The 26,396-nt window shown below is 45.2% G+C and overlaps 1 protein-coding gene across 1 annotated transcript in view; it reads right to left on the reverse strand.

The window, feature by feature from the left end:
* LOC111141151 (PDZ domain containing 2) overlaps positions 1 to 26,396 on the reverse strand; it is a 222,257-nt gene that overhangs the window by 48,696 nt on the left and 147,165 nt on the right. The window contains exon 5 of the mRNA XM_022493511.1: positions 21,943 to 22,098. Within this exon, the coding sequence (XP_022349219.1) occupies positions 21,943 to 22,098 (156 nt within the window). The remainder of the gene's footprint in view (positions 1 to 21,942; positions 22,099 to 26,396) is intronic.

The raw sequence follows: 26,396 nt of genomic DNA on the forward strand, positions 1-26,396 counted from the left end.
ACAGGCAAGGCTGAGACTCCTCTGTCTCCTGATTTCCAGCTTCATGCGTCACGAGGATTTTCCCTTCCTCCATCCTTAGATGCATTTTAATTGAGTTAACATGTTGGGCGATCAATACTGCACCATACTGTGTAGTTCGTATTCCTGACATTTTTCCCATTTAATGTTGGCAGCAAACATGTGTCCCAAGGTAAAAAAAAATGTTTTCTCCATCGACAGATGAGGAAATAAATAGAGACCCTGAAGTAATTAATACCTTTTTGTGTCTAACATATATCCGAGACCTGGGCTGGATCACGTGCGCAGGGATGGAGCGTGGAGTTTTACAAGAGCGAACATGCGCTGTGTCAAAATCTGTGTTCTTGTGATGCGAGCCCAGCCGCAGCCAAATCTTCTTTATTTTCAGAATCTGAGAGAGGCAGTTTAGAAGAGAATCACAGCCTTGAGGAATAACCTTCTTCTTCTTTTTTTTTTTTTTTTAAATCTCAAATGTGCCAAAGAATGAGATGACATTTGGTTTCTGTGATCTATAAAATACCGATACCATTCCTTGTACCAAGGAAATCTTACGCAAAAGATGGTGTGTGTTACATGACCACCGAAAGCCCAAGATTAAACTGGTCAGAATGGACCTAAAGGCACTGCAAAGAGGCGCAAATGTACACTGTTGAGCTCAAGGCAGAAGCACAATCTGATTTCAGAACCCCTGGAAGGTGTCTGCACAGGGTTCTGAATTTAAACAGACCCTTTTCCTCTTGCATCAGAAAATAGTCTGTCATGATTTGAGGTGGCGTGGAACTCAAGGAACAGAAAGTGACAACATACAAATTGCAATTTTGATTACCATGTGCCTATCTTCAGTCTTCGGACTATTGTCTGAAAATGTCCACACTCTAAAGAGTCCCTTTGCTGTATTTTTATTTTTTCAGATGCACAGAACAAATCAAACTGTTCTGGAAATGATGTCATTTTAGTTGTTCTAAAATGAAATGTGCAAAAAGTTCTCCTGGAAAGCCTTTGGTTCAGCTGGTATAATCTATTATTCATGATCAATTTCTAATGCATGTGTTATACAACAATGCCATTAAATTAATGGAATCTAATATAATTTGCCAATTTCCAAGTTAGAGCCCTTCTGTTTGAGCAGTTTTCGACACTTGTAGCCTATGAGATTCTCTCTCACTGAAGAAAAATCTTTAGCTTCTGGTTTTGCAGTGAGGTGGTAGAGCAGAATGGTTAAGAATCCAGCTGCCTGGACACAAATTCTGGTTTTTAGCAATTTAGGCCCATTAGTCATCCTCCTTGAGCTTCGGTGTTCTCATATGAAAGATGGGGTTTGATTTCAGAATTAAGTGATAGGGGCACCTGGGTGGCTCAGTGGGTTAAAGCCTCTGCCTTCGGCTCAGGTCATGATCTCAGGGTCCTGGGATTGAGCCCCGCATCGGGCTCTCTGCTCAACAGAGAGGCTGCTTCCTCCTCTCTCTCTGCCTGCCTCTCTGCCTACTTGTGATCTCTGTCAAATAAATAAATAAATAAAATCTTAAAAAAAAAAAGAATTAAGTGATAGTTGGTTTTTTATTTTTTTAAGTTTATTTACTTATTTTTCAGAGAGAGTATACAAGCAGGGGAGCAGTAGGCAGAGGGAGAGGGAGAAGCAGGCTCCCCTCTGAGCAAGGAGCCTGATGCAGGAATCGATCCCAGGACCCTGGGATCATGACCTGAGCTGAAGGCAGATGCTTAATCAACTGAGCCACCCAGGCGTCCCTACGTGATAGTTTTCTGATTAAAGATGACAGATTTCCTTCCTTTTTCCCCCTTCATTTGAAACCACACTCAAATGAAAGAGAAGACAATCCCACAGGCAAAGAGAACAGCAACAAAATGTTGAAGACAACAGCAACAAAATTCTGGAAACCAGTAAGCAGACGAGTATGTGGTAATGGATCCAACTTGAGAAAACGGAATTCTAAGCTGGGGTCAGAGAAAGCTGAAATGCAACCCAGTTTGAACAGAAAAGTCTCCCCCCAACCGCCATGCCCCAAAGCTCAGGAGTTGCCCATAAAGGGTCTCTGGTTGTAGGGATGTAGCAAGGCTAAGCAATGGTGAGAGTGGAAAGTGGCTGGCACAGGTATTTAGAAAGGATCTGATTTTGTCCAGGAATCGGGAATGACCTGGACAAACTCTGGTGTGCAACAGAATCACCCAGAAAGTTAATAACGAATGTGGAGGCCCAGGCTGATGGAAGTGGGGCAGGGCCTGGGGCTCGGTGGTTCACTATTGCCCTGGTCCAAACAGAGCTGGGTTGAAAGGGTTTAGGTGTTAAAATTATCTGGTAATGATCTAACAGGGTTATGATGAAGATTTAGTAACAATGCACTTGATAGTACTAGCAGAGTACCTAACTGTACCCCAGAAGTACCGTGAAGATTCAGCCAAACAAAACCCCTCCAGCTTTCTCCCCACCAAGGCTCAGGGTGCCTCTAGATTTGATGATTACACGGGATTATAGCTCTAGACTGCAGAGATAAACATTTCCACTTCCTACCTATAAATGGCAATACATTTAATGAATGAACAAAGTAAGACAAACGGTGACCCAGCATGGATATGCCATCTTGCTGGATTCACGATGAGAAAAAAACTCCATAAAATTACTGCAAACCTAACAGCTTAGAACTGTTTCAAATGCATGTTCTTGGAAATGTATGCTCCTGGAAGCCGGGTCTGCACGGGACACCAAGGATGACCTGAGAACACACTTTGGCCTCAATCCGAGCAGAAGCAGTGGCAGACAGACAGTCAAGAAACATGCAGATTAACCAGAGGAAGAGCGAGGCTTCTGTGAAGGAGAAGCAGAGATCCCAGACAACAGACGGTGCAGGTCTGAAGGGGAGAGGAGGCTGTGAGGTGTGGGAGGCCAGTGCCCGACCACAGTGAAAGTGAGCGTCACACGAATGGGGAGACTCTTTAGTTTTTACTAGATCGGAGGGCATGACTGGGGACTAAAGAAATCCACCCGAGAAAAAGAGGCAAAACCACAGGAACAGAATGCAATGAGGCTCCGATGGCTGTTTCAGGCCCAGAAGACAATGAAAGGTGATTTAAGAACAGCAGAGCTTGAGTAAGAGGATTTGGGATCAGAAAGGGATTGAGAGGGATCAGAAAGTTTGTACAGATCTGAAGGTGAATGGTAAAGAAGCCCACGAGGAGATTTAAAAAAATTCCTGGGTCAATTTGAAAGGGACACGTTTATTTTTGTTGTCCTAACGGAAGTGGCCTGAGAAACATATGGGATTCCGACTGGCCAGGAAGTAAACACGAGGCCTGCCGAGGGAGCTAGGCAGGATGATCGCAAGCCAGAACTTGATGTCAGTCAGGTAGGAGCAAATTTCCTGGCTGGAATTAACCAGCTCAGAGGTAGTGGTGGTCTAGATGCATATGAACAAAGGATACTTTAGAAACAGAGAACTCATTGATTACACACCTTTCACAATGATGAGCCCCATGTGACAGAATCCAGAATAGTATTTTAGGAAAAAAGTCTATGTCAGAAAGCAAAGAAACAGGGGAAGTTTAAAAAACAAACAAACAAAGCAAAACAAAAAAACACCCAGACTCAGCAGGCAGGGCTGGGAAAGAGGAAAGGAGTCCATTTAAACAGCAGATTAAACAGAAACTCAAGGGAGTCTTCCCAAAAGGAGATGGAGATGAAACTCTAGAGACATATCCGATTGCTACCCCAAAATATGTTGCCAAAAGCCATGTTCCTTAACCCCTGGACCATTCAAAACCCGGAGGAAAGACAAATCTCAAGGAGCAGGTGGCAGAAGCAGCAGCCCTCCTGAGCTCATTAGGGGTGTAAGCCTCAGAATCGTCAGCAGCGGGTCTGGTCCATGAACCTGCAGAGGGTGTTTTTCCAGCTGAATCAATGGGGAGGAGAAACGCAGCTTTCCCTACTCTAAGCACTTCTCTGCATTTCTAAGAGGTGGTGGACATGGAAAACGGGAGCCCCCCGGAACAAAAATGGCCGCCCCAGAGAACACAGAGCCTCCGTCAGAGGCGCAGTCCACACCACCTCCCTCCATGCAGTGTAGCAGGCAGCCGGCTACTTTCTTCTCAAAGTGCAAATGCAAATGAGGCCGATTTTGAATATAAACGAAAAGTGCTTTAAGTAGAACCAACTTGATTTCCCCCCTCCAGATTGGGAGGAGGATTTCTGCCAGCTGAGTTTAAATTCATGGTCATGGACTCTAAATAGCCACCACAGACTGAGTTGTATTTTGAGGAGACAGCACTATTTTCACCAGTGGTCCTTTATTTGATATGACTGGGACTCGGCTATGCACCGCCAGGAGACCATCCTCCAAGGGCTTCTCCCATTTCTATGTGGCTTGAGAACTGAGGCACAGGCTGTTTTTACTCTAGATTATCTATCTTTTCAAAGCAAAGCACCTTGAAAGTCAGAGCTAGTGTCTCTGGAGAAAAAGGCAGGTTTGTTTATCGTCCAGTAGAACAAAGATAATGTCTCTCTCTGGAGCACAGAGCAGTCAGATCTGCTTGGAGTTTGTCGTGGAACATGCAGGTTGCCAGCAATCCGGGTTCCTCAGCTGTGATACAAATCGGCTGCTTGTGCATCTGCTCGAGCTCCTCTGTATCATTCCTACTGGCCTTGGGGATGCAGGGGAACAGTGTGCAAACACGTTGCTCTAAACCGGGATTGAATCCTAAACCGGGATTGGAGAAAGCCAAAAGCTACTTGCTGTGCCATCAGTAACGAAGTCGTTTGTCTCTGACCCAGGAATCTCATGTCTTGTGGCAGCAGCCATGAAACTGTAGTGGGAAATCTCAGACGTTTTACAGTTCTTGATGTGGTCTTTGGGCAAAATTAAATAAGGTCCTGGGAACAAGAGTTTGCCTGGGACAACTGTCTAGGCATGAGGGATTGGCTCATTTTTCTAAATGTCAAGGGTGTAGGTCCATTTACTCTTTGTCCATTCACATTTCACTAAAAGAGAAAGCATACAAGAGACTCGCTGTTGAACAAATGCAACTTTCTCGGAGCTGAAAGAGCCATATTTGTTGCAGTGAGAAATGGCCCAGGCAAAAGAAAGAATAGGAGAAATTGAAGGAGACCATTAAGTGCTTTGGTTTTTAACTCAAAAGGTGAAGGAAATTTAAGACTGGACGTTAATGACTTTTGATTTTAATGTCTTTGGATTATGACTTACAAGGAGGTTTGAATTTGTTGGGATGGTAATGATTTGAATATCATTATTGTATTGACATTTTCTCTCTTTGTAGCCCCTCTGAAAAGCTGTACTGAACAGTGAGGCTAGAAATAATTTTGTAGGCGAAACAGCCTAGGATTGAGTTTTAGCTTCTGGTAAGCTTTAGTCTTCTGGAGGCAAGGAGCAAAGCATCATTACCTTAAGAGACAGGCCCCCTGGGTCCAAGTTAAAAGTCTAGTACTTAGGAATGGTCTATAACTGCCGTCCAAACCATTTACGAGATCTCCTTAAACACACTGTGACTAACATAATGTTGACTCCTGAGCATCATCTGTCTTTCTCAGCAAACTTTTGAAGCCTTACAAACAAACCATGCAAAGTGTGGCTTTCATCTCCAACTATCTCCACTGCGCAAGCAAATCTGATCCCAAGGAAAACTGCAGGAGGACGGGTTGCACCCAGTTCATGCCATGTTTTTACAGTTCCCAGCACTTGAAAAAAAAATAATCTGCAGATGTGACAGAAGACATCCAAGCTCCAAATCCCTAGGAGGCTGTGCTGGCTCATCCCCCTGGTCTGTGTCTATGGGACAGTGGAGCGTGGCAATTTCCCTTTTATGCTTCACTCACACTCAGATTATTTTTAGGCTGCCAAAGGAAGCTCATTTTCCAGATCTCTGGGGCAGATGTTTGAGTGACCAAAGGAGAACCAGATGGCCATCAGAGAGGCCAGGGCTGGGAATGAATAACCATTCAGAAAACGGGAATCAGAACAACAATAAATCAGCCCAAAGCAGCAAGAAGCCTGTGAGTTGACTGCAGAAATTAAAACAGAAATCTGCTGCTACGTTAGAGTCACTGCTCTCCAACAAAGCGGACTTGCGACTGAAGAGGAAAACAGTGAAACTGAAAAGTAAAACTTGCCAGCCCCCAGAATGTTCTAGTACACGTACAGCGTGTGTGCAGAGCGTCAGAGGCAGCTGGGGAGAAGCCGCAACTGATGGGGGACCCAAGCGTTCGGGCTGGGGGCCTGAAAATGAAACAATATTGTCCTTGTTCTGAGCCTGTTTCTGGTTTCCTCCCGTTGATCATCCCCAAACAATCTGAATGGGCTTAACCTGCTTGGTTGCTGATTATTTGGATGATGTTTATGCATACACGTTAAACAGATTTCTTAGTCCCTTGCAAAGTTGAGGCAAAGAAATTACCTTTAGGATGTTGGAAGGTCATCAGGCACTGGTCCCCGTTTGCCTCCCCCGTGGCAGGTTTGTATGTGCCACCATCCCAAGGAGAGGACAGTGTCCTCAAGCGACTCAGTTCTTCAAAAATAACAGGAGATGCGGATCGCAAGAGGAATCTGCACTTGTCCCTCCTTGGTACTGATTTCAAACTCAGACAAGGCAGTGCAGACACTCTCTACAAAGCAGGAATCTATCATTCTCTCTGTGTTCCATGACCTAGTGGGTGAGAAAAATGTGGACCAGGAGCTCTTCTTTGGCTTGTGGGATGGCTACTATAGGCAGATCTTTGGGTCATTTCTCAGCAGGAGCTGGATGCCTGCTCTCCTTGGACATATTTCTGGGAGCAGGACAATGAATTTTTTTTTTTTAAGGGAGGGAAAGATGGAGGAGGGGAGAGGGAGAGAGAGAATCTAAAGCAGGCTCCACACCCAACACAGAGCCTGATGGGGCGCTCGATCTCACTATCCTGAGATCCCAAACCAAGCCAAAATCAAGAATGGGACACTCAACCGACTGAGCCACCCAGACACCCCTGATATTCTTTATCCTCAACTCCAGAATGATAAAATCGTGTGTGTGGGGGACAATCTCAAGACACACAAAAGGTAGAAGTGGGTGAGCTATCAGAAAAGAAAGGCATGGGGCACCTGGGTGGCTCAGTCATTAAGCGGCTGTCTTTGGCTCAGGTCATGATCCCAGGGTCCTGGGATCGAGCCCCACATAGGGCTCCCTGCTCAGTGAGGAAGCCTGCTTCTCCCTCTCTCACTCACCCTGCGTGTGTTCCCCTTCTCCCTGTGTCTCTCTCTGTCAAATAAATAAATAAAATATTTTAAAAAAAGGTATGTTAAAAGAGACCCAAGAAGCAAGTGGGAGGGATGGAGGAAAGAAAATAAGGTATGAATTAAGACAGTCCCATACAAATGTTTTCTCTCTACAAATATTTCTCTAGAGAAAGTTTGATATGATTATCTGGCTTAGAAAAATAGAAGATCATTTTGACTGAACACACCACGTAGGCAGGTTTTAGATGGAGAGTAACTGGTTGGGCTGTAGACACTGCCGCTAAGGGTTGATGTGCTGGCAGGTTCCGGGGGGTCACCCTGAGGTCTTCTGCTGTCTTTTCCAGGTCAACAAGATTTGTACCCTCCACTCATTATTCTCCAGGACTGGTACTAACATCACGCTTCTTTGCTGATGTCTATTTCTAAGGGTATGCCCTTCTTGAAGAATCTGATTGGAAAGCTGGGGTGTGTTCATGGGAGCCCACACAGGAAGCAATAAGAAGAGAGGCTGCCCCAGGCTCACACATGATCATCTGTCGAGGGGTTGGCAAACTGCTCCCTGGGGGCCAAATCTGGCTCCAGATCTGTTTTTGTGAAGTTTTAGTGGAAGACAGCCATGCCCATTAGTTTTCTGATTGCCGATGACGGCTTCTACTCTACAAAGGTGGAGGTAAACGGTTGCAGCAGAGACTGGCCAGCAAAGCCTGAAATGCGTATGATCTGATAACTGCTGACCCCTCATCTGTAGGAATAGTTCAAACCCTAGCCCTCTACCCGCCCACCTCCATCCCTAACCAAAGTCACTGTGAACAGACCTGAGAAGTTTTAAGAAATATAACTTAGTAGGGGCGCCTGGGTAGCTCAGTGGGTTAAGCCTCTGCCTTCAGCTCAGGTCATGATCTCAGGGTCCTGGGATTGAGCCTCACATCGGGCTCTCTGCTCAGTGGGGAGCCTGCTTCCTCCTCTCTCTCTCTCTCTCTGCCTGCCTCTCCGCCTACTTGTGATCTCTCTCTGTCAAATAAATAAATAAAATCTAAAAAAAAAAAAAAAGGAGACATAACAGTCAGCTGAAGGGAAGGTACTGACCAGAAGAGGCATCTTAAGGAACCTGCTACTGGAGACCAGGCTTACTGGTCTACCATAGAATTTCCTCTAAGGACATCTTCGGCATCCATGCTTTGTGATTTTATCTTTAAATTTCATTTTAAAATGATATTGGTAAGAAACTCATTTGAAATAACAAGGGTTCTCTTTTTAAGATGCACATAGTTTGCTAAGTGTCACAGAATCACTGGCCACCACTGAGAGCAGTTTAATCAGATTGCTTTAATAGCAAACATACTGCTTGGAAGAAATGGAAAAGATTTTGCTTGTTGGATAGCCTTTTATGTTATTCATGTTGATAGCAAAAGTGGGGGAGATGATGTGGAGAAGAAGGATAGAGGACTTCTTGGAGTCCTGGAGTCTCCTGGGGGCCAGGGAGGCTGTGGGTACCCTCAGTAGGGGAGCTGAGAGCAATAGGAGGGCTCTGGGCTTCAGGAAACCTGTGAAGACAGGGACTAGCAACTGAGAAGGAGCAGAGCACAGGAAGCTGAGGTTTCGAAGGTAAACAAAATCCTATTCCAACTATTGCTTAGGATTAGCCCTACCTTCACGAAAAAAGGTGGAGAGGAAATTCTCATCCTTCTTTTCTACCACCAAGCACCCCTTGATCGCAGAAGCCAGCCCTCAGCCTGGTGGGCTGGGGCTGCTCCCTTCCTCCACCGACCCGTCAGTCACACTGCCTCCTGCCTTTCCACCTTCATGGCCACCTTTCCTGCAGCACAGGCTCTGGTCACTTCCCATTGGGGCTACTGCAAAGGCCTCTACCCCTGCTCTGCTTTTCCTCAGTCTCGCTGTTTCTCTACATCACCATTGGAATAATCTTAAAACTAATACTCGGACTCCGTCACTCAACTTGAAAACCATCACTGACTCTAGTACTTGTAAGATAAGTCAAATTCCTTAGTCTGCAACTAAAAGCGTGGACTAAGTGTCTGTGTGTCATAGACTATTTGTTGATTCTTGAATGGGCCATAAAATTTCTTATTTGAGGACCACTGTGCATGTTGTTCTGCTCTAGAAAGTCACCCATTTCTGTGGGTGTTCCCCACAGATGGAGTAGTCAAACACCACCCCATCTACTGAACCCTCCCAGATTCCTGGGAGAAATCCGATGTCCCTCCTCTGGGTCAATATGGGATATGGCTCTTACTATACAGAAGAGGGGAATATGAAAAGTTTAGTAATACCTATAGTTCATTATGGAAAACAATAAATCCTGTTAAGAGAGAAAGACTGTGTCTGTTATCTCTTTGTACTCCCTGGAATCCCCAGCACAGCTCTCAGCAGCATGCGGATGGCAATGTTAGGCTGGCTGTAGTCCAGTGTTGGCTCCTTCCAGGACCTGGCTGTGGCCTCCTGCACGGCCAGGTTACCAGCTTCTGTGGTTGTATCTGGTGTCAGAGCAAAGAGTGTCAGGAAGGATTAGAGATGTCCTCAGCTTCTGGAGCTGAGGAAGGAGGTATGTGCATGTGTGTGTGACGTGTAGGTTATCTGTCTGTCTCTACTAGCTTAAAAGACAATTCCACAAATATCTCCTAAGTAAATATGTCTTTCCTAGAGGAAATAAGTTTGAATATCCACACAATAGCTTTACCAAAAAAAATTTTAAAATCATCTATCCCATTTATAAATCAGGAGTGGTCTTTCTGATTTTAAGTGCTATGATATGAGAAACAGACAAATGAAATTGGCAATCAGAGACAGTAGAGATGACAGAAGCTGGCACTATTAGAAAAGACTCTTTGAAAGACGAGGAGAGCTTCAAAAACTTGATAGGCAGAAGCAGAAGGAAGGATATTTCAAGTGAAGGTATAAGAGAAAGAACCAGAAGGGAGAGGCATGGTTTTCATTTTCTGCAAATGTCATTTACTGAGATCAGCCAGTACATAAAACGCCAGGCAAGGAAACAACACTATCAGTAGGGGTGGGGAGAACCCCATCAAACTTAAACAAACCTATTCCTTTGAGAAATGTCTGCCCTGGATTCTACAGGGGAACTTCTGATCTCTTACATTTTGCTATGTTTTTATTTCCAGGCTCTGCCCTACCATTTTGCATAAGACATAGTGAAAAAGGAAAAAACACCCCCAAAACTCCAAATCTTCCATTGCTCATGAAGCCTTCAAGTGAGGGGTGTGTGTGTGTGTGTGTGTGTGTGTGTGTGTGTGTGTATGTGTGTTTCCCAGCATACATTGCCTATTTGTCTAACTCATCTATGCACTGTCAAAGTGGTTTTGTCATTTTCCTAAAAAAACCAACACAATAACTGGAATTGAACCTAAGTGGGAATATCCTGTTTCTCTTAAGAGAGCAAGAATCTGACTGTATCAGCACGATCTCCATTTACAGTCTCAAAAGACACATACATCTCAAGGATTTCTGTTACTTTCAAGGCTGAGTGAAGCTCATAAACAAGTAAGATAGATTTCCTAAGGGATACGGTGCACAAATGAATCACACTGCCCCGTTTTTCCCTCCTGCGTAACTACCATCATTTTGGCTAGGGCAGAAAAAGTTTTCCTTTCAGTTTCATTTCTGAAACACATTTCATTTACCTTCCTCAAGTCTTAATATACTCGTCTTTATATTTCAGTGTGTGGATCCCAGATTTAAACTCCCAAAGGACATATAAAACTAAATTATTAGGGGTGATATTTATAAGAGGGAAATTCATAATGGGGGGCAGGGCTGAAAGGCATCTTGGACTGCGGTAATGGAAAGATACACAAAGACAGGAACCAACATGCCTGAAGTTGTAGTCGCCTCACGACTTCTAGGGCGTTATTTTCATAAAAGAAATTAATGAGAGGGCAAATAAATTGTATTACGTGCTCTAGTGGACCACATTCTATTTTCACTGAAATTTGAAGGAATTTTTCAAATTTAGAAGGCGATAACAGCGTTGACTACACGCTAAGACTCATAAATTATAATCCTATGCTACTGTGCTAATGTGTGTACACTGTAAAACCCGAAACAACCTAAAATGAAATAAAATCTATACACGTTCTACTACTTTCCACCTACGCTCCACAGGATGGTCTGGCATCCCCCACTGGCTGTGTACACCCCACAGTGGAGACTGCTGTGCAGAGAGGGTAGACACAGTATTTGCTTTTTTTAATGCAAATCACTTGAGCTGTTTACTTCCTTGAGAAGTGCAAACTGCTCGTTGGGAAATGCAGCCAAGGGCCAGGTAACGAGTTGGAACAGGAACAGGCCCCAGAAAATGCACCGCGGGGCTCAGCCTAATGCAGACTTCAGCCGTTTTCTGGGCAATTTATCTAGGCCCAATCATTACTCTTATCTCCCTTCCCCCCACCCGTTTAAATAATCAGTTCATCTCCTTAAGCATGAAACCAAACCAAACGAAAAACCACCCCCAAATTTAAATCTCCTTTTCCTAGACCAGCAATAATTACAGCCTTGTCTTATCTTGTCCTGGCAATTCTGCACCTCGCACTGGCCTTCGTGCAGCCTCTAACACGTGGCCCGAGCCCGCTGACGTCTGGCTTAGGGAGCATCTGAGTGAGAGGAGACCTGTGTGGGCAAGTGTCGGACTCTGGCAGGGAAAGAGAGGGTAGTTCACTGTCTGCGACCGTGGAATGAAAATGTACAGCTCCGGGAACTGTGGATCAGTACATGTGTCGCTGCCTGCTTCGGGCTGGTGCTGGGAACACGTGGTCTGTGAGCCAGGACCTGGCGTCTGCAAAGGCAACGAGGAGCACTACGAGATGCACGCAAGTCTCTGCTCGAGGAGGATCCAGAGTGGCCTGGGGGAGTCTGTGTTTCCAGGTTTCCCACAGCACCTCAAACACATGGCCTCCCTCCCTCATCCCAAACTATGGAAAGGAGGGAGCCTGCTGGGGGCCTAAATCTTCCCCTTGTACCGAAGCCACGGGCAGACAGGTCTGGGGGTTCACGCAGCCCCCATCCAGGAGACTCAGGAGCCCTGCCACCTTGCAGCCGGCCCCGGACACTGCCACGTGGCCAACAAAGGCTGTATCCGAACCTGCCACTTCCGACAGCAGTCACCTGCTCCCCCAAATTTACTTCTCAAAATCTGGGTGGGCATCAGAATCACTGGGAAGCTTCTGAAGACGAACTCCTGGGCCCTACCCCACTCCAGCCAGGACCCTGGAGATCTGAGGACCAGCTGAAACCACGCCCTCCCCGTGCACTGGGGACACCGAACGCGGGGCTTTCCCTGCACACTGACGCGTCTGCAACACACACCCATTCCCCTGGCATATATTTTTTTTTAAAGATTTTTTTATTTATTTGACAGAGAGAGAGAGATCACAAGTAGGCAGAGAGGCAGGCAGAGAGAGAGAGAGGGAAGCAGGCTTCCTGCTGAGCAGAGAGCCCGACAAAGGGCTCGATCCCAGGACCTTGAGACCACGACCTGAGCTGAAGGCAGAGGCTTTAACCCACTGAGCCCACCCAGGCACCCTCCCCTGGCATATTTGAGATGTGCTGTGAACGCCTCCCTGAGGACATTCACCTTTCCTGGCTCTTTTGCTTTACCCTCGTAGCTGCCTTGAGCCATCAACATGACTGGTCTGGGGGGACGAGCAGAGTTAAGCAGGCTTCTCTCTCACCACACATTTCTAGCTTATAAAAGGCACAGTTTGGACCAGCTGATCTCCACGGTTCCCTGTAGCTCAGACACCTTGCAGTTCTGTTCATCAGAATCCCCAACTCTGAGACTCTCCGTTCCGTGCTCTTTTCCCTGATACCTTTTTGGCTTGTCTTTTCACTTACAGTCCATGTACTCCTTCGCAAACTCCCCTGGGATGTTTAATCTTTTGTAGTTACTGTTAATTTGCTAAAAAAAAAAAAAAAAAAAAAAAAATTCACATCCTAAATTCCATCTCTGGCCTGCAGCTTTCAAACCTTAACTGAACAAAAAGTAAAGAGATCTTCTCATTTGTTAATGAGGTGCTACCACGAATGTCCTATTTTTAGGGAGCTATGCTGTGTTTTCCCTGATGCTATACATAGAAAAATGATTTCTCTATCATTGATACTCCTATGCCAGGTGGAAAATCCAGAAGGAAGAGGCAGATAAGGCTTCCTAGCTCGCAGACACAAACAATAAGCGCCATGCTCGTTTTAAATTCATGACGTGCTGGTGAAGGTGGACAAGTCAGTGGGAGATGGCCAAACATGACGAGGGGGGACGTCAACTATCCACCTGCCCCAACATCCTTCCATCCCATACATAGGTGCACACTGAGAGCCAGCAGTGAAGCCCTGGGGACATGAGGAAGCAAACTTGACATGGTCCCTGTCCACTTGGGTCTTAAATTAAGCAAGTCGGCGCATGCGTCCTTATAATCTGTGTTAAGGACCATGAAGGAAAATCCAGGCCCTGTTATAGGCTGGGGGTCCAGGCATGAAGGATAAGTGTATCTGGGAAGACTTCTAAGGAGAAGTGAGTTCTGACATTAGACGAGGAATAAGAGGAAGCCCAGAAAGAAGGGAAGGTCATATCTGACCCAGGGGAGTGAGCCATCTCGAAGCAGTTGCTCAGAGACAGCCTGAGGTGAGCAGCCCAGACCCCTGTGCCTGTGCGAGCAGACTGTCTTAACAGCCTCTCCTCAAGGCTTTAGGGAAAGAACATCTGCTCCCCTTGCAAAAAGGGCAGGGTGCCCTGTTATCAGTCTCTGTGCATTAATAGTTTCATTCTGTGAAGATCCGATTTCCAGTCAGATATGGGTCTCCCCATTTTAATACTAATCGCAAGTTTACGTAGTTGGTGCTCATGGTTCCTTGCATAAGGCTCTCTCCTCAGCATCACCAGGAAAAAAACCTAGCTTAGGCACAAAACAAGAGACCGTTTCCCACCTAGGGCAGCTCGACTCAACCAGAAATGGTACTTCTAGACGCCGCAGTACAAGTTCTCGGTGCTTGGACACTCAGGAAACTAAGGGCTGACACTTTATCCGTTATTCAATCCAAACAAAGCACAAGAGCTCCTGTCCTTTCTTTCCATATATAGATTAATACCTACCCCCAAAGATACCAACTCTTCCAGAAGACTGGAATTCAGGTTCTCCCACCTCATGACTATCCCACCGACACAGAATCAAAGGCCAATTTCACTCACAGAATTGTAAGATCCAGTTGGGCTCTTCTCGCCTTCTGAAAGGTGAAGTCCTTTATTTTCTTCTTAAACCCTCCTCAGCCAAAAGTTCTCTAAGATTTCCCCGAACTGGTGATTCCAAAAACGTTAGAACTGATTCCCTTGATGTCAGAGGAAGCCGGATACAGGCCCAATGATTGATGTGCTAAACGAACTCTTCCCAGCTGAGCCTTGACAATCGCAGGTTTGGCAAGACAATTGTTACTGCTGGTTTTGTTTTTGTTGAAATAGAAAGAGGCTCCCAACTCCTTAAGAGGTATCCCCCGTCCATGCCCTGTTCTAGTAAAACTTTTCTTCCCTCTCTTCGTTTTAAAAGAGAGGAGCCACTTTCTCAGGAGGCTAGACCTGAGAAAGGACACATATGTTTTGGAATAGCCAATAACACAGTTGCCACCCCTTTTACTGGAGGGCCCTGACGTTCTCAGATGTCAGCCTGGGTCCAGATCACCTAGAAAGCTTGTTCAACTGCATTGCTGGCGGCCAGCCTCAGGGTTTCTGACTCAGCAGGTCAAGGGTGGGACCTGAGGATCTGTGGTTCTAACAGATTTTCAGGTGATGCTGCGGCAGCTGCTCCGGGGACCATACTTTGAGAACCACTGCTCCAGGGACAGCTTTATGATCAAGAAATATGTACTGAGGAGTGCCTGGGTGGCTCAGTCGGTTAAATGTCCAACTCTTGATTTTGGCTCAGGTGATGATTTCAGGGTCATGAGATCGAGCCCTATGTTGGGTTCTCTCTCCCTCTGCCCCTCTCCCCTGCTCATATGCGCGCTCTCTCTTTGTCCCTACTAAAAGAGAAATATGTACTGAGTAAGTACTGAATACAGGGTACTCCAATGGATACTGGGAGCCCAAAGAGATATACCTGACTTCAAAAGTTTACAAAGTTGGGGCACCTGGGTGGCTCAGTGGGTTAAAGCCTCTGCCTTTGGCTCAGGTCATGATCCCAGGGTCCTGGGATCGAGCCCCACATTGGGCTCTGTGCTCAGCAGGGAGCCTGCTTCCTCCTCTCTCTCTCTCTGCCTGCCTCTCTGCCTACTTGTGATCTCTGTCTGTCAAATAAATAAATAAAATCTTTAAAAAAAAGTTTATGAAGTTTAAGTATTTTCTTTCTTCCCTAAAGAGATAAGCAGCCACAAGTAAAGAGACAACAGCACCTGCTAAATGCTCAGGGAGCAGTGATCAGCAGATTCAGCACAGAGAGAGATGTTGATAGATGTTTTGAGTAGAGGGCAGCCTTGGAGATAACTCTGAACTTAATCTGGTCCTTGAGAGGAAGGTTAGCACTTAGATATCCAGCGATGAGACACACGTGTAATACCTCAAAGCAAAGCATCTCAGTTCCTTTCAACACTGATTCGCCTTTATACAGGGAGGTTGGCAGCGATGAGACACACGTGTAATGCTGCATCTTGGTTCCAAGTGCGCAAAACCTGCACCTGAGTCAAGACTCCCTCAACTGGGCACGAGGACCAGAAGGGAATTACTCTTCCTGATTCTCCTGCCAGCAGCAAGGCCGGATCTCGCAGCACTGCAATGCCCCACAGTGTGATACCCTCAATGGTGGAAGAGGCAGGGGCAGGGGCGAATTCCTCTGAAGAGCAGACGGGGAAGGGTGCAGGCAAGGGCATGTGTTGGGGGCAAGAGGAGTAAAGCACCAAGAGTCAGAGGCTCGTGGACCCAGGCTGGTACCTCAAGGACATAAGAGGACCAGGTGAACACTAAGGGACAGATAAGAAGTGGTCAAGGAATGACCAGAGATCACAGGAGAATCCTTCCTCTTGTCAACCTCCTATTAGATCCCAGATCTGCCACCATTCTAGGGTGACAGAGATGCTTAAGGCATCATGGTCTTTGCCCTTGAAATGTTCCCATCTAATAAGGAAGACAGAAGAACAGAAAGATCAGTTATGAAGGCAAGAGGGTAAGCACTCTGGAAGAAATCTTCATAGTGTCGTGCAAGTGCAGAGCAGAGACCATAGAACTTTGGGGAGGCTCAGGGAAAGATTTGCTTATGGGGAGAAGCAACATTTGGGCTGGGCTGAGGAATCTCTTCCAAGTGCAAAGAGGAGGTTCAAAGGCACAAAGTAGTGGAGAGTTCTGGAACACTGGGGAATGTGGAGCTCACGTGCTAGGGGAGGACTGTGTGTGGGTGTGTATGGCTGCTGGGAGCACGTCCAGACGTCAGCACAGGCAGGCAGGAGCTGACATATTCCACGTTAAGGAGGTGGGATTTTAACCTCCGTGTGATTGATAGTCCCTAAATAATTTTACACCATTAAGCGACATGATCAGATCCTAATTTACAAATTGTCATTGCAGAGCAGAAGACAGTGGGGAAGACAAACTTGAGAAGGAATGGCCAGTCACATGGACCAGGACGGCAGCCGGCATGGCGGAGGCGGCAGCCTTCCACACTGGATATGGAGGGGTGAGCGATTGATGGTGGAGAGGGAGCCCTGTCACTGAAGCCAGACCCCTCTGAGATGGACGACAATTATGCAAATGACCATAGCATTTCACTGTCCTGCTCCCATTCCCTTTTCCCTGCCTCTACTCCTCAAATTTGATATCCACCATGTGGTTTCATTCCAAGCACAGCTGGACCGTTTTGGAAGGAAAATCTCCTTGCTGTCCATCGCAGCCATGAAAAGTAAATCCTAAGGGTGTTCATCACACAACCTTAGCATTTGTGTTACATTCGCTCAGCCAAGTGCTTGGAGCTCACCGTGACTTACAGGTGCAAAACCAGTCAACGTCTGAGTGCAGTTTGGCAGCAGGTCTAATCATTATCATCTGTGAAATAAAAGGCTTTTGAACTTGATTAAACAGCACCAGGTTTCTTTCATTTAAATAGCGCATTCGTATTTAAAAAATGATGAAACAGAGGTGCTGGATTATAAACATAGAACGGAGAAAGGGAATTTTTCTCCCCACAGTGGTTCAGTACATTTGTAAGGCACTATGGGGCAGACCCTGGGCACACCGTGAGGTCCGGAAAGTACTTCGCATCAGCTGCCCTCCAGCCGGTCCTGCAGGGCTCTGTCTCGGCCTCTGTTCTCCTGGCTGAAGCCAGAGCTCAAGAGGACGGTGACACGTGACTGGTGTTGCGGCATTACTGGGGAGCCAGGGAGAAACCCAGGTGTCCCCCCTCGGGGAGTGCTTTGCAGAGAAGCAGAGCAGAAGGCCAAGTGTGCGAGGTGGTGTTGAGGCTCCGAGAAGGGAGAACTGTCAAGGCAGGATCAGTTTGGGTTTCAACGGATAATGGATTTGGGATTTGTCTATGAAAGCCCCAGGTAATGTGATGGAGGTCTCCTAACGGACGGCACTGAAACACTGACTTGTGGAGAGTTAGTGCTGGGTTTCCCAAATAAATTATGTTCTCACATAACGCACTGACATGCGTTTGGCAGAACTACAATAAACATACAAAGCAATATGATTAATTGGTAAACCTTTTTTTTCAAGATAATGTTATTGGTGATGATGGGAACTGGCCACCGCTAGATCACTAAATTAGTAATAAATAACCTCTCTGGAGAAAACCTTTGACTATGCAATTGTGCTTAAGCTATTTAAGAAAATAGGAAAATAAAAAAATGTGCACAGAGGTATATGGGTGAAGCTATTCTGTATAGCATTCTTTATAACTTTGAAAAAATCAAATATACATGTGATTGATGAAAACAATTTCTGGTAGAAAACTGGTGAAATAAGCTATGGCACTTCTATGTTGTGGAATATTAGCCATTATAAATCATGCTTCAGAAGCCCCTTTAGTGACATGGGGGAAATGTTCATGATTATATCACTGAGATCCTACCAAGTTTCAGAAGTTAATATAAGATCAATTAAAAATACGCATGGGCTGTGGCATCTAGGGGGTGCAGTTGGTTAAGTCTGACTCTTGGTTTCGGCTCAGGTTGTGATTTTGTGGTTGTGGGATCGAACCCTGTGTTGATCCTTCTGCTTAAGAGTCCCTCTCCCCCTCTGCCCCTCCCCAGTAGTCCCCTCACCCCCATATGCACACATGTTCTTTCTTTCTCCCCCACAAATAAATCTTAAATATATATATATATGTGGTTATCTACAGATTTAATGCAATCCCGATAAAAATACCAACAGCATTTTTCACAGAACTAGAACAAATAACCCAAAAAATAGCATGGAGCCACAGAAGACTCCAGAGAGCCAAAGCAATCTTGAAAAAGGAGTAAAAAGCAGGAGGGATCAACAATCCCAGATTTCAAGATATACTACAAAGCTGTAGTGATCAAAATAGTATGGTACTGGCACAAAAACAGACACCTAGATCAACAGAATAGAAAATCCAGAAACAAAGCCATGACTATATGGTCAATTAATTAATGACAAAGGAGGCCAGAATATGTAATGGGGAAAAGAGAGTCTCTTCAACAAATGGTGTTGGAAAAACTGGACAGCAACATGCAAAAAAATGAAGCTGGACCACTTTCCTATGCCACACACACACGCACACGCACGTACGCACACGCGTCACACACACACACACACACACACACACACACACACACACACACACACACACACTTGTGGCTAAAGACCTAAATGTGAGACCTGTAATCCTAAAAATCTGAAAGAGAACACAGGCAGTAATTTCTCTGACATCCGTCACAGCAGCATTTTTCTAGACGTGTCTCCCGAGGCAAGGGAAACAAAAGCCAAAATGAACTACTGGGACTTCATCAAAATAAACTTCTGCACAACCAAGGAAACAGCCAACAAAACTAAAAGACGAGCTACTGAATGGGAGAAGATATCTGCAGATGACCCTCAAGCTGCTCTCACAATTTGACTGTTGTTAACAATGCTACAATAAACATAATGATGCGTATTTTTTTTTGAATTAGTGTTTTTTGTATTCTTTGGGTAAATACCCAGTAGTGGAATTACTGGATTATATGGTAGTTCTATTTTTAACGTTTTTCCAAAGTGGCTGCACCCATTTGCATTCCCGCCAATAGTGTGTGAGGGTTCCCCTTTCTCCACATCCTCCCCAACACTTGTTTCTTGTGTTGTTTCGACCTCAGCCGTTCTGACAGGGTTGAGGTGATAACTCATTGTGGTTTTGATGACCATTTCCCTGATGATGATGACGTTGAGCATCTTTTCAAATGTCTCTTGGCCATCTGCATGTCTTCTTTGGAGAAACGTCTGTTCATGTCTTCTGCCCATTTTAAAAATTAGATTATTTATGGTTTTGGTGTTGAGTTGTGTAAGTTCATTATATATGGACACTAACCCTTTATTTGGTAAGTCATCTGCAAAGAGGTGGTGGGGAGAAGACATTGGGTGCTCAGGTCCATTCAAGGCTTATTCAAGGACCATCCCCTGCCTAAGGGGGCTAGAATGTTGATAGGAACCCAAGGACCCTTTGAGGCTGCCATGCTGTGGTCAGTTGTGGATCTTGGAGTAACCATAATTCTTACGGTGGATAAATCCAGTCAGATTTGGGTGTCATTTTCATTAGCATTCAATGAACACTCATTCTGTTGTTTGTTTTTAAATTCATTTAGTTATTTATAACTCAGTACCAGATGTAGCGGGTAAACTCTAGAGATTCATCGGGACCCCAGTCCAGTCATCACGTTACCTCATGGAATTTAGAACTGGTTGGGAGAAACAGATCTTAATCAAATAATCACAAACCCAAGTGTGACAAGTGGTTCACAGGAGAGCCAGCCACCTACTCATGCTGAGGGCAAAGAGATTTAATATACATGGGTGTATTAAGGAGAAGTTTCTCTGAGGCAATAACACTATGAATAGGAATCATCAAAGATGATTCAAATTCAATTCCTATTCAAAGATGAATAGGAATCGTCTTATTCAGGCAGAAGATTCCAGAAAGAAAGAGAGAGAAAATAGCATTTGCAAAGGTCCTGTGGTAGAAAAGCATGCAGTCTTCTAGAGGGTCCACAGGAAGGGTGGTGTGGTGGTTGCTTAGGAGTAATGATGAGCTCAGTGAGAAATAAGTTTCAAGAAGTTAAGCAGGAGTCAGAGAAGCAGTCTAGGCCACGAAAATTAGTTTGGTCTCTGCCCTTACTAAACATAAAATTAAGGGCAGCCACAGAATGGTGTCAAAATACAAAGAGATGGGAATAATCACACGGTTGTTTTTAAACTGTTTACCTTAACCTCATTCATTCAGTTCTGATTTATTTACTTTATAGGTTACTGTTCTGAGAAAGTTCTCTTTTGAAGGAAAAGCAGCTAGAAAAATGTTTCAGATCAACAATGGGCTTATACAGTGCCTGTGGGCAAATTACAAAAAGGTATCTCTTCTTTGAGAGGCTTTCCCTCCTTGACTGGAAAATTATCCCAATATATTGAATTTGTTAGAACAAAACTCTTTATTGCCATCTTTCAGAAAATTGTCCTAATGAACAGAAAAGCCTATGATGTTTACAAAGCGAATGGCGCTGCTTCGAGGTAACACACGTGCAGCCCACAGCCGCACAGCCATGCTCGGTGGCCCTGGATGTCCGGGGATCGAAAAGAAAGGAGAAAAGCAAATTTTCTTCCTTAAAATAAAATTGCATATTATTATGCCATTTTATGGCATATTACATATGCCATACAATTACATATTATGTAAATGTAACAAAACATGCATTTTTTGGTCTTCTGAGGCCTAATTATAACCACAATGAATTTTCCGATGCTCACCCGTGCTGCCTGGGTTTAGCGCTGGTGGGAAAGACTAAGGGGCTCCAATGGCAGGAGTCCTCACCCCATGGCTGGTTGGGTGGGGAACAAGAGCTAACAAGAGCTGACGCTAAAAATGCCACATCTGTCAGATCTGGGATCCAGGGAGGAAACAAGGGGCCACACTGCACCTCAGTTTGCCAAAAGCCGTCCTGACCCCGCGTGCCAGGTGCAGCAGACCATGGGGGTGTGAAACGCACAGGCTGTGTTAGGAAGAGCCTGGCGAGAGTCCTGGTTTCCTTAAAACCATAAGACTTATCCACACCTCTCTGCCCGAGCAAGCTTTGCGCTTTTGGAACATTCCACTTTCGACCACAATCTCCCCGTCTAAGTTTAAATTCACAACCAATTGTTTTCAAACACTACATCAAAAAGTAGCAGTAAAATCCTCCTGTATATATGAATGACTAAGTGTCCTAAAAATTGATACGTGCAGTGAACTTAATATGCAATTGCTCTCTCATCTCATTTCCAGTTTCAGTGTTTTTTTCTTAAATGGAAATCATTGCCCTCACAGGTTTGTCTGGGAAGATCCTGATTAAAAAATAAAATAAAATAAAAAGAACGCCCTGTGGCCCACTCCCATGCCGGTCTCTATCCTACTGTCTTAAGCTATTATCTCTGATCCTGCCATCACCATCTTTGGGGAAACATCGTTCCAGCACAGCAGCTGGGGAAACCAGAGACACTTACTGCTCCCTGGACAGAAGATGAGCCGGGTCCTTCGTCTTCTTCCCCGTTTGGCTCCTGGTCTTCGTTGTCGGTCCAAGAGGACACGTCCTCTACTGAGCTGGTCAGATCAGGCAAACTCTTAGACGTTAACCTCAGGAGGTCCTCAGCAGAGTTCTCCTATGGGGACACAATTAAAGAGTCGTGAATTACCCTGTGGCACCAAGTAGCTCTGGGTCAAAGAAAACCCAGCAGAGCCCGCTGGGAGTGCTCATGTGCTCTGAACCTACAGGCCATAGGGGAAAGTAGGTTCCACATTTCTAGACTGGTAAGGTTACTTCATATGTCAGGGCTGGAGACCCAATTTAAACCCTAACCAATTTTTTTTTTCCCCTGAAAAAATCTGTGTTTCTTAGCTATTTCTACAGGCAGTCCAAATTCCCTGAGCTTTAGGTCCTTTGATATCCTCTCCTGCCGTGTGTTCAGGGTAGTTTAAGCACCCTCACGGACAGGCCACCATCTCAGAGCTGCGGCCTCTGCCCAGTGCTCCAAACACACCTCCCTCCCCTCCAACCCACACCTTCCAGTCCAGCCATACTGACCTTCCAACACACCAGGCTCCCCCCTGCCCGGATTCCTTTTCTACCAGCAGCTCCCTCTGCCCAGCGAGCTCAGCTTCCTGGCTCAGCACCCTCTCCTGTAAGCCCTCCTGGACCATCTCAGGAGGCATCCGGTTCGCCTCTCCCTTCTTCTTGAATGTCCTTTACTGTTTCTTTCGTCACCTGGCACGTACGTCTGAATATACCTCTCTCTCCTGGTTATCTGAGCGTTCCTCAAACTGAATGTCATTTCTACTCTTCGTCGTGTCCCCAGGCCCAGCCCAGAGCCCTGATATCCACGTGCTCCCCCCCCCCCCACGGCTCATCTCACTAGCATACGCTCACTAGAAAGAAATTAGACTGTTGATTGAATCATGCCAGTGGAGACTGGTAACGAACGTCTCTTCAAAGAAAGCAGCCCTTGAACAATTTTTAAAGGTCAACAAAATACATGGAATCAGACTTCATTAAGATTAGACTATAAAGAGGCCTCCACCACAGCCCTTCTTCCTTCCTGCACACAGACAGGGTCACAGGGGTTGGTGGGAGGCAGGCGAGGTCGCTGGGGCCACGTGACAATCCTCACACACAGAGGTGGCACACTCCGCCACCAGGAACTCTCTGAGGAAACAGCACAGCCCAGGAGGCCAGGGACCAGGGCTGTGGCTGACCTGAGGCCAGAAAAGAGAGAAATGTGTCCTCCCTTCTCCCACACCAGTCATCTTTACAAGGAAGGAAGCCTGTGGAAAGCTTTGGTCGCCATATTCCCCGGGGCTTGACAGAAAGGAGAATAACAGAAGACACCCATCTTCAACAACGGGTGTTATTAAAGACCATTTGTGAGTGGGCGCCTGGTGACAGTGACGTTTGTTACTAGTTTGACACGCGTCCCACCTTGTAGGCACCCAAAGCTCCTTCATGTCAGGTCAGTAAGTGTGAATACTATAGTTAGATCCTACCTCAGGGAAGGAAAAAGCTATGAAGCAAAAAGTGAGTTCAGCCCTCTTCTGTGAGGTCAGCTCTACTAGACCATTAATGGAAACGAATTTTTAAAAGAGATGAAGGTCCCAGCTCGTGAGTAAATGGCACAACAGCCACAGGATAGAAGACTCCACGGTCATTAGAAATGGTGCCACAGAAATGCACTTTCTGATGCGGAAAGATTCTTATGGCATGCTACTTAGTGAAAAAGCAGGTGAAAAACAGTATTATCATTTTATTAATGGACGTTAACAATTAGCCGGGTGTCATAATATGTGATAACCGTTTCTCCAAGTGCTTCTTGCAACCAGCTGCATTGTTCGGGCTTTTACATTTCACTTAATCTCCCTGACATTCCATGAAGTAGTTACTGATTCTCACCGTCCGGGTGAGAAAACCAAGGTTTAAAAAAAAATGCAACAACTTGTTCAAGACACGCAACTTTTAAAGGGCTGTGCTGGCTCTGATGCCCAGGGGCATTCTGTCTCGTTGTGCTTGAGTCTGTTAAAAATAGAAAACACGCCTGGATAGACAGATCAGGTAATGGGTAGAAGTACTGGTGGTGTTATGAAAATGTTATCTTCCTTTTCCTCTAGGTTTTCTACATAGACATAATAAATGCATATTACTTGCTAATAAAATCTGAGAGTGCTAAAGAGAGAGAGAAATCTGTGTGGATAGCACGTGCTTCCTGGGATAGCAAAGCACACTGGGAAATTCTGATTTCATTCATTTGACAAAACCTTTCTAAGCTCTTATGCACAAGCAAACAACCTATTTGTATGGAGACATGAGACAGCCTGTCCCGAAGACAGTCATGGTTATATTTTCAAAACAATGTCCTAAAGTTTGGTGACAAAGTGACTACTTCCTACAATAATAATTTACATTTTTTATTATTCTTTGTACTCAGCAAATCAAATGCTCTCCCCGCCCCTTCAAATGTGAAGACAAAACAAAGACTCTGGATTGCGTGCTCTTGTTGGGTAACAAAGAGGCACGGATGCCAAGAGGTGTGGAAAGACTTTTCTCTCCAAGGTGGTTGAGCGTCTTAGAGGGTGGGGATTCAGTTTAGGAACAAACAGCGGGCAGCTGCTATAGCAACGTATCACCTAGCCGTGAGCGGAGCCTGTGGGAAGAAATGAAGGGTATCACCTCTTTGCGGTCTGGTCATCTTTAGGCCTATTGCTCAGTGCAGTTGGTCAAGGGCAGTAGGTCGAGTGCATGTCCCTAAAGTCAAAGCCTCCGGCAGGAACACATTACCCTTCTCTAATGCCATTGGCTCCATGTCCTTCATATCTTATTTGATAAGAGGCAGCTTTCCGTACAGGAAGAAGCATGAAACTTACGGGTCCACGATGAAACCTATGGGTCCACGATGAAACCTGTTTCTGCCCCCCACTGCTTGTGTGACCTCCAGGGAAATGAATTAACCACTTAGATGTTAATGTCATCTTCTGAATAAAAAGAACTAATACCTCTCTCATGGGGTTTCAAGAATTAAATGAGATCAGAGGGAGAAAGCCCCTGTACCCTGTGGATACCTGATACATGTTAATGTCCATTCTTTGAGCCAGTGAGTGAGATCACAGATCAGGCATCATCCAGGAAACCAGCTTTCAAAACCCCCTTGTATGCTCCTTAATTATGCTTACCAATGAGTCGACTTATTATTATTTACATTTTAGGTAGCGCAATACTGGTTTCTGGAGTGGAATGCAGTGATTCATCACTTACACACAACACCCAAGCCTCATCTTCACAAGTGTCCTCCTTAATGCCCATCACCCCTCTAGCCCATCCCCCACCCATCTCCCTCAGTCAACCCTCAGTTTGTTCTCTACTGTTGAGTATTTTATGGCTTGTTTCCTCTCTTTTTCCTTTTCTTCCTTCCCATATGCTTATCTATTTTCTTTCTTAAGTTCCCCATATGAATGAGATCATATGGTATTTGTCTCTCTTTAACGGACTTATTTCACTTAGCATAATACATTCCAGCTCTATTCCTGTCGTTGCAAATGGCAAGATTTCATTCTTTTTGATAGCTGAGTAATACTCCATTGTACACACACACACACACACACACACACACACACGGGCCCACATTTTCTTAATCCATTCATCAGTCGATGAACATCTGGGCTCTGTCCATAGTTTGGCTATTGTTGATAACGCTGCTATAAACACTGGGGTGCATATACCCCATCAAATCTGTATTTTTGGATCCTTTGGATAAATGCCTAGTACTGCAATTGCTGGACTGTAGGTTAATTCTGTTTTTAACATTTTGAGGAACCTCCATGTTATTCTCCAGGGTGGCTACACCAGTTTGCATTCCCACCAACAGTATAAGAAAAGTTTCCCTTTCTCCACATCCTCGTCGACATCTGTTGTTTCCTGTGTTGTTAATTTTAGCCACCCTAACAGGTGCGAAGTAATATCTCATCGTGGTTTTGACTTGTATTTCCTTGATGCTGAGTGATGTTGAGCATCTTTTCATGTGTCTGTTCGCCATCTGGATGTTTTCTTTGGTACAGTGTCTATTCATGTCTTCTGCCCATTTCTTAACCGAGTTGTTTGTTTTTATGGGTGTTGAGTTTGAGAAGTTCTTTGTAGATTTTGGATACTAACCTTTTATGAGATATGTCATTTGCAAATTTCTTCTCCCATTCTGTAAGTCACCTTTTAATTGTTGATTGTTTCCTTTGCTGTGCAGAAGATTTTTATCTCGATGAAGTCCCGATAGCTCATTTTGCTTTTGTTTTCCTCGCCTGTGGTGGCGTGTCTAGTAAGAAATTGCTACCGCCGAGGCCAAAGAAGTTGCTGCCTGTGCTCTCCTCTGGGATTTTGATGGTTTCCTGTCTTACATTAAGGTCTTTCATCCATTTTTAAATTTAT

This window comes from Enhydra lutris, unplaced genomic scaffold (genome assembly GCF_002288905.1).
Source record: "Enhydra lutris kenyoni isolate GAN:26980312 unplaced genomic scaffold, ASM228890v2 scaffoldscaffold5, whole genome shotgun sequence".
NCBI classification, from domain to species: Eukaryota; Metazoa; Chordata; class Mammalia; order Carnivora; family Mustelidae; genus Enhydra; species Enhydra lutris.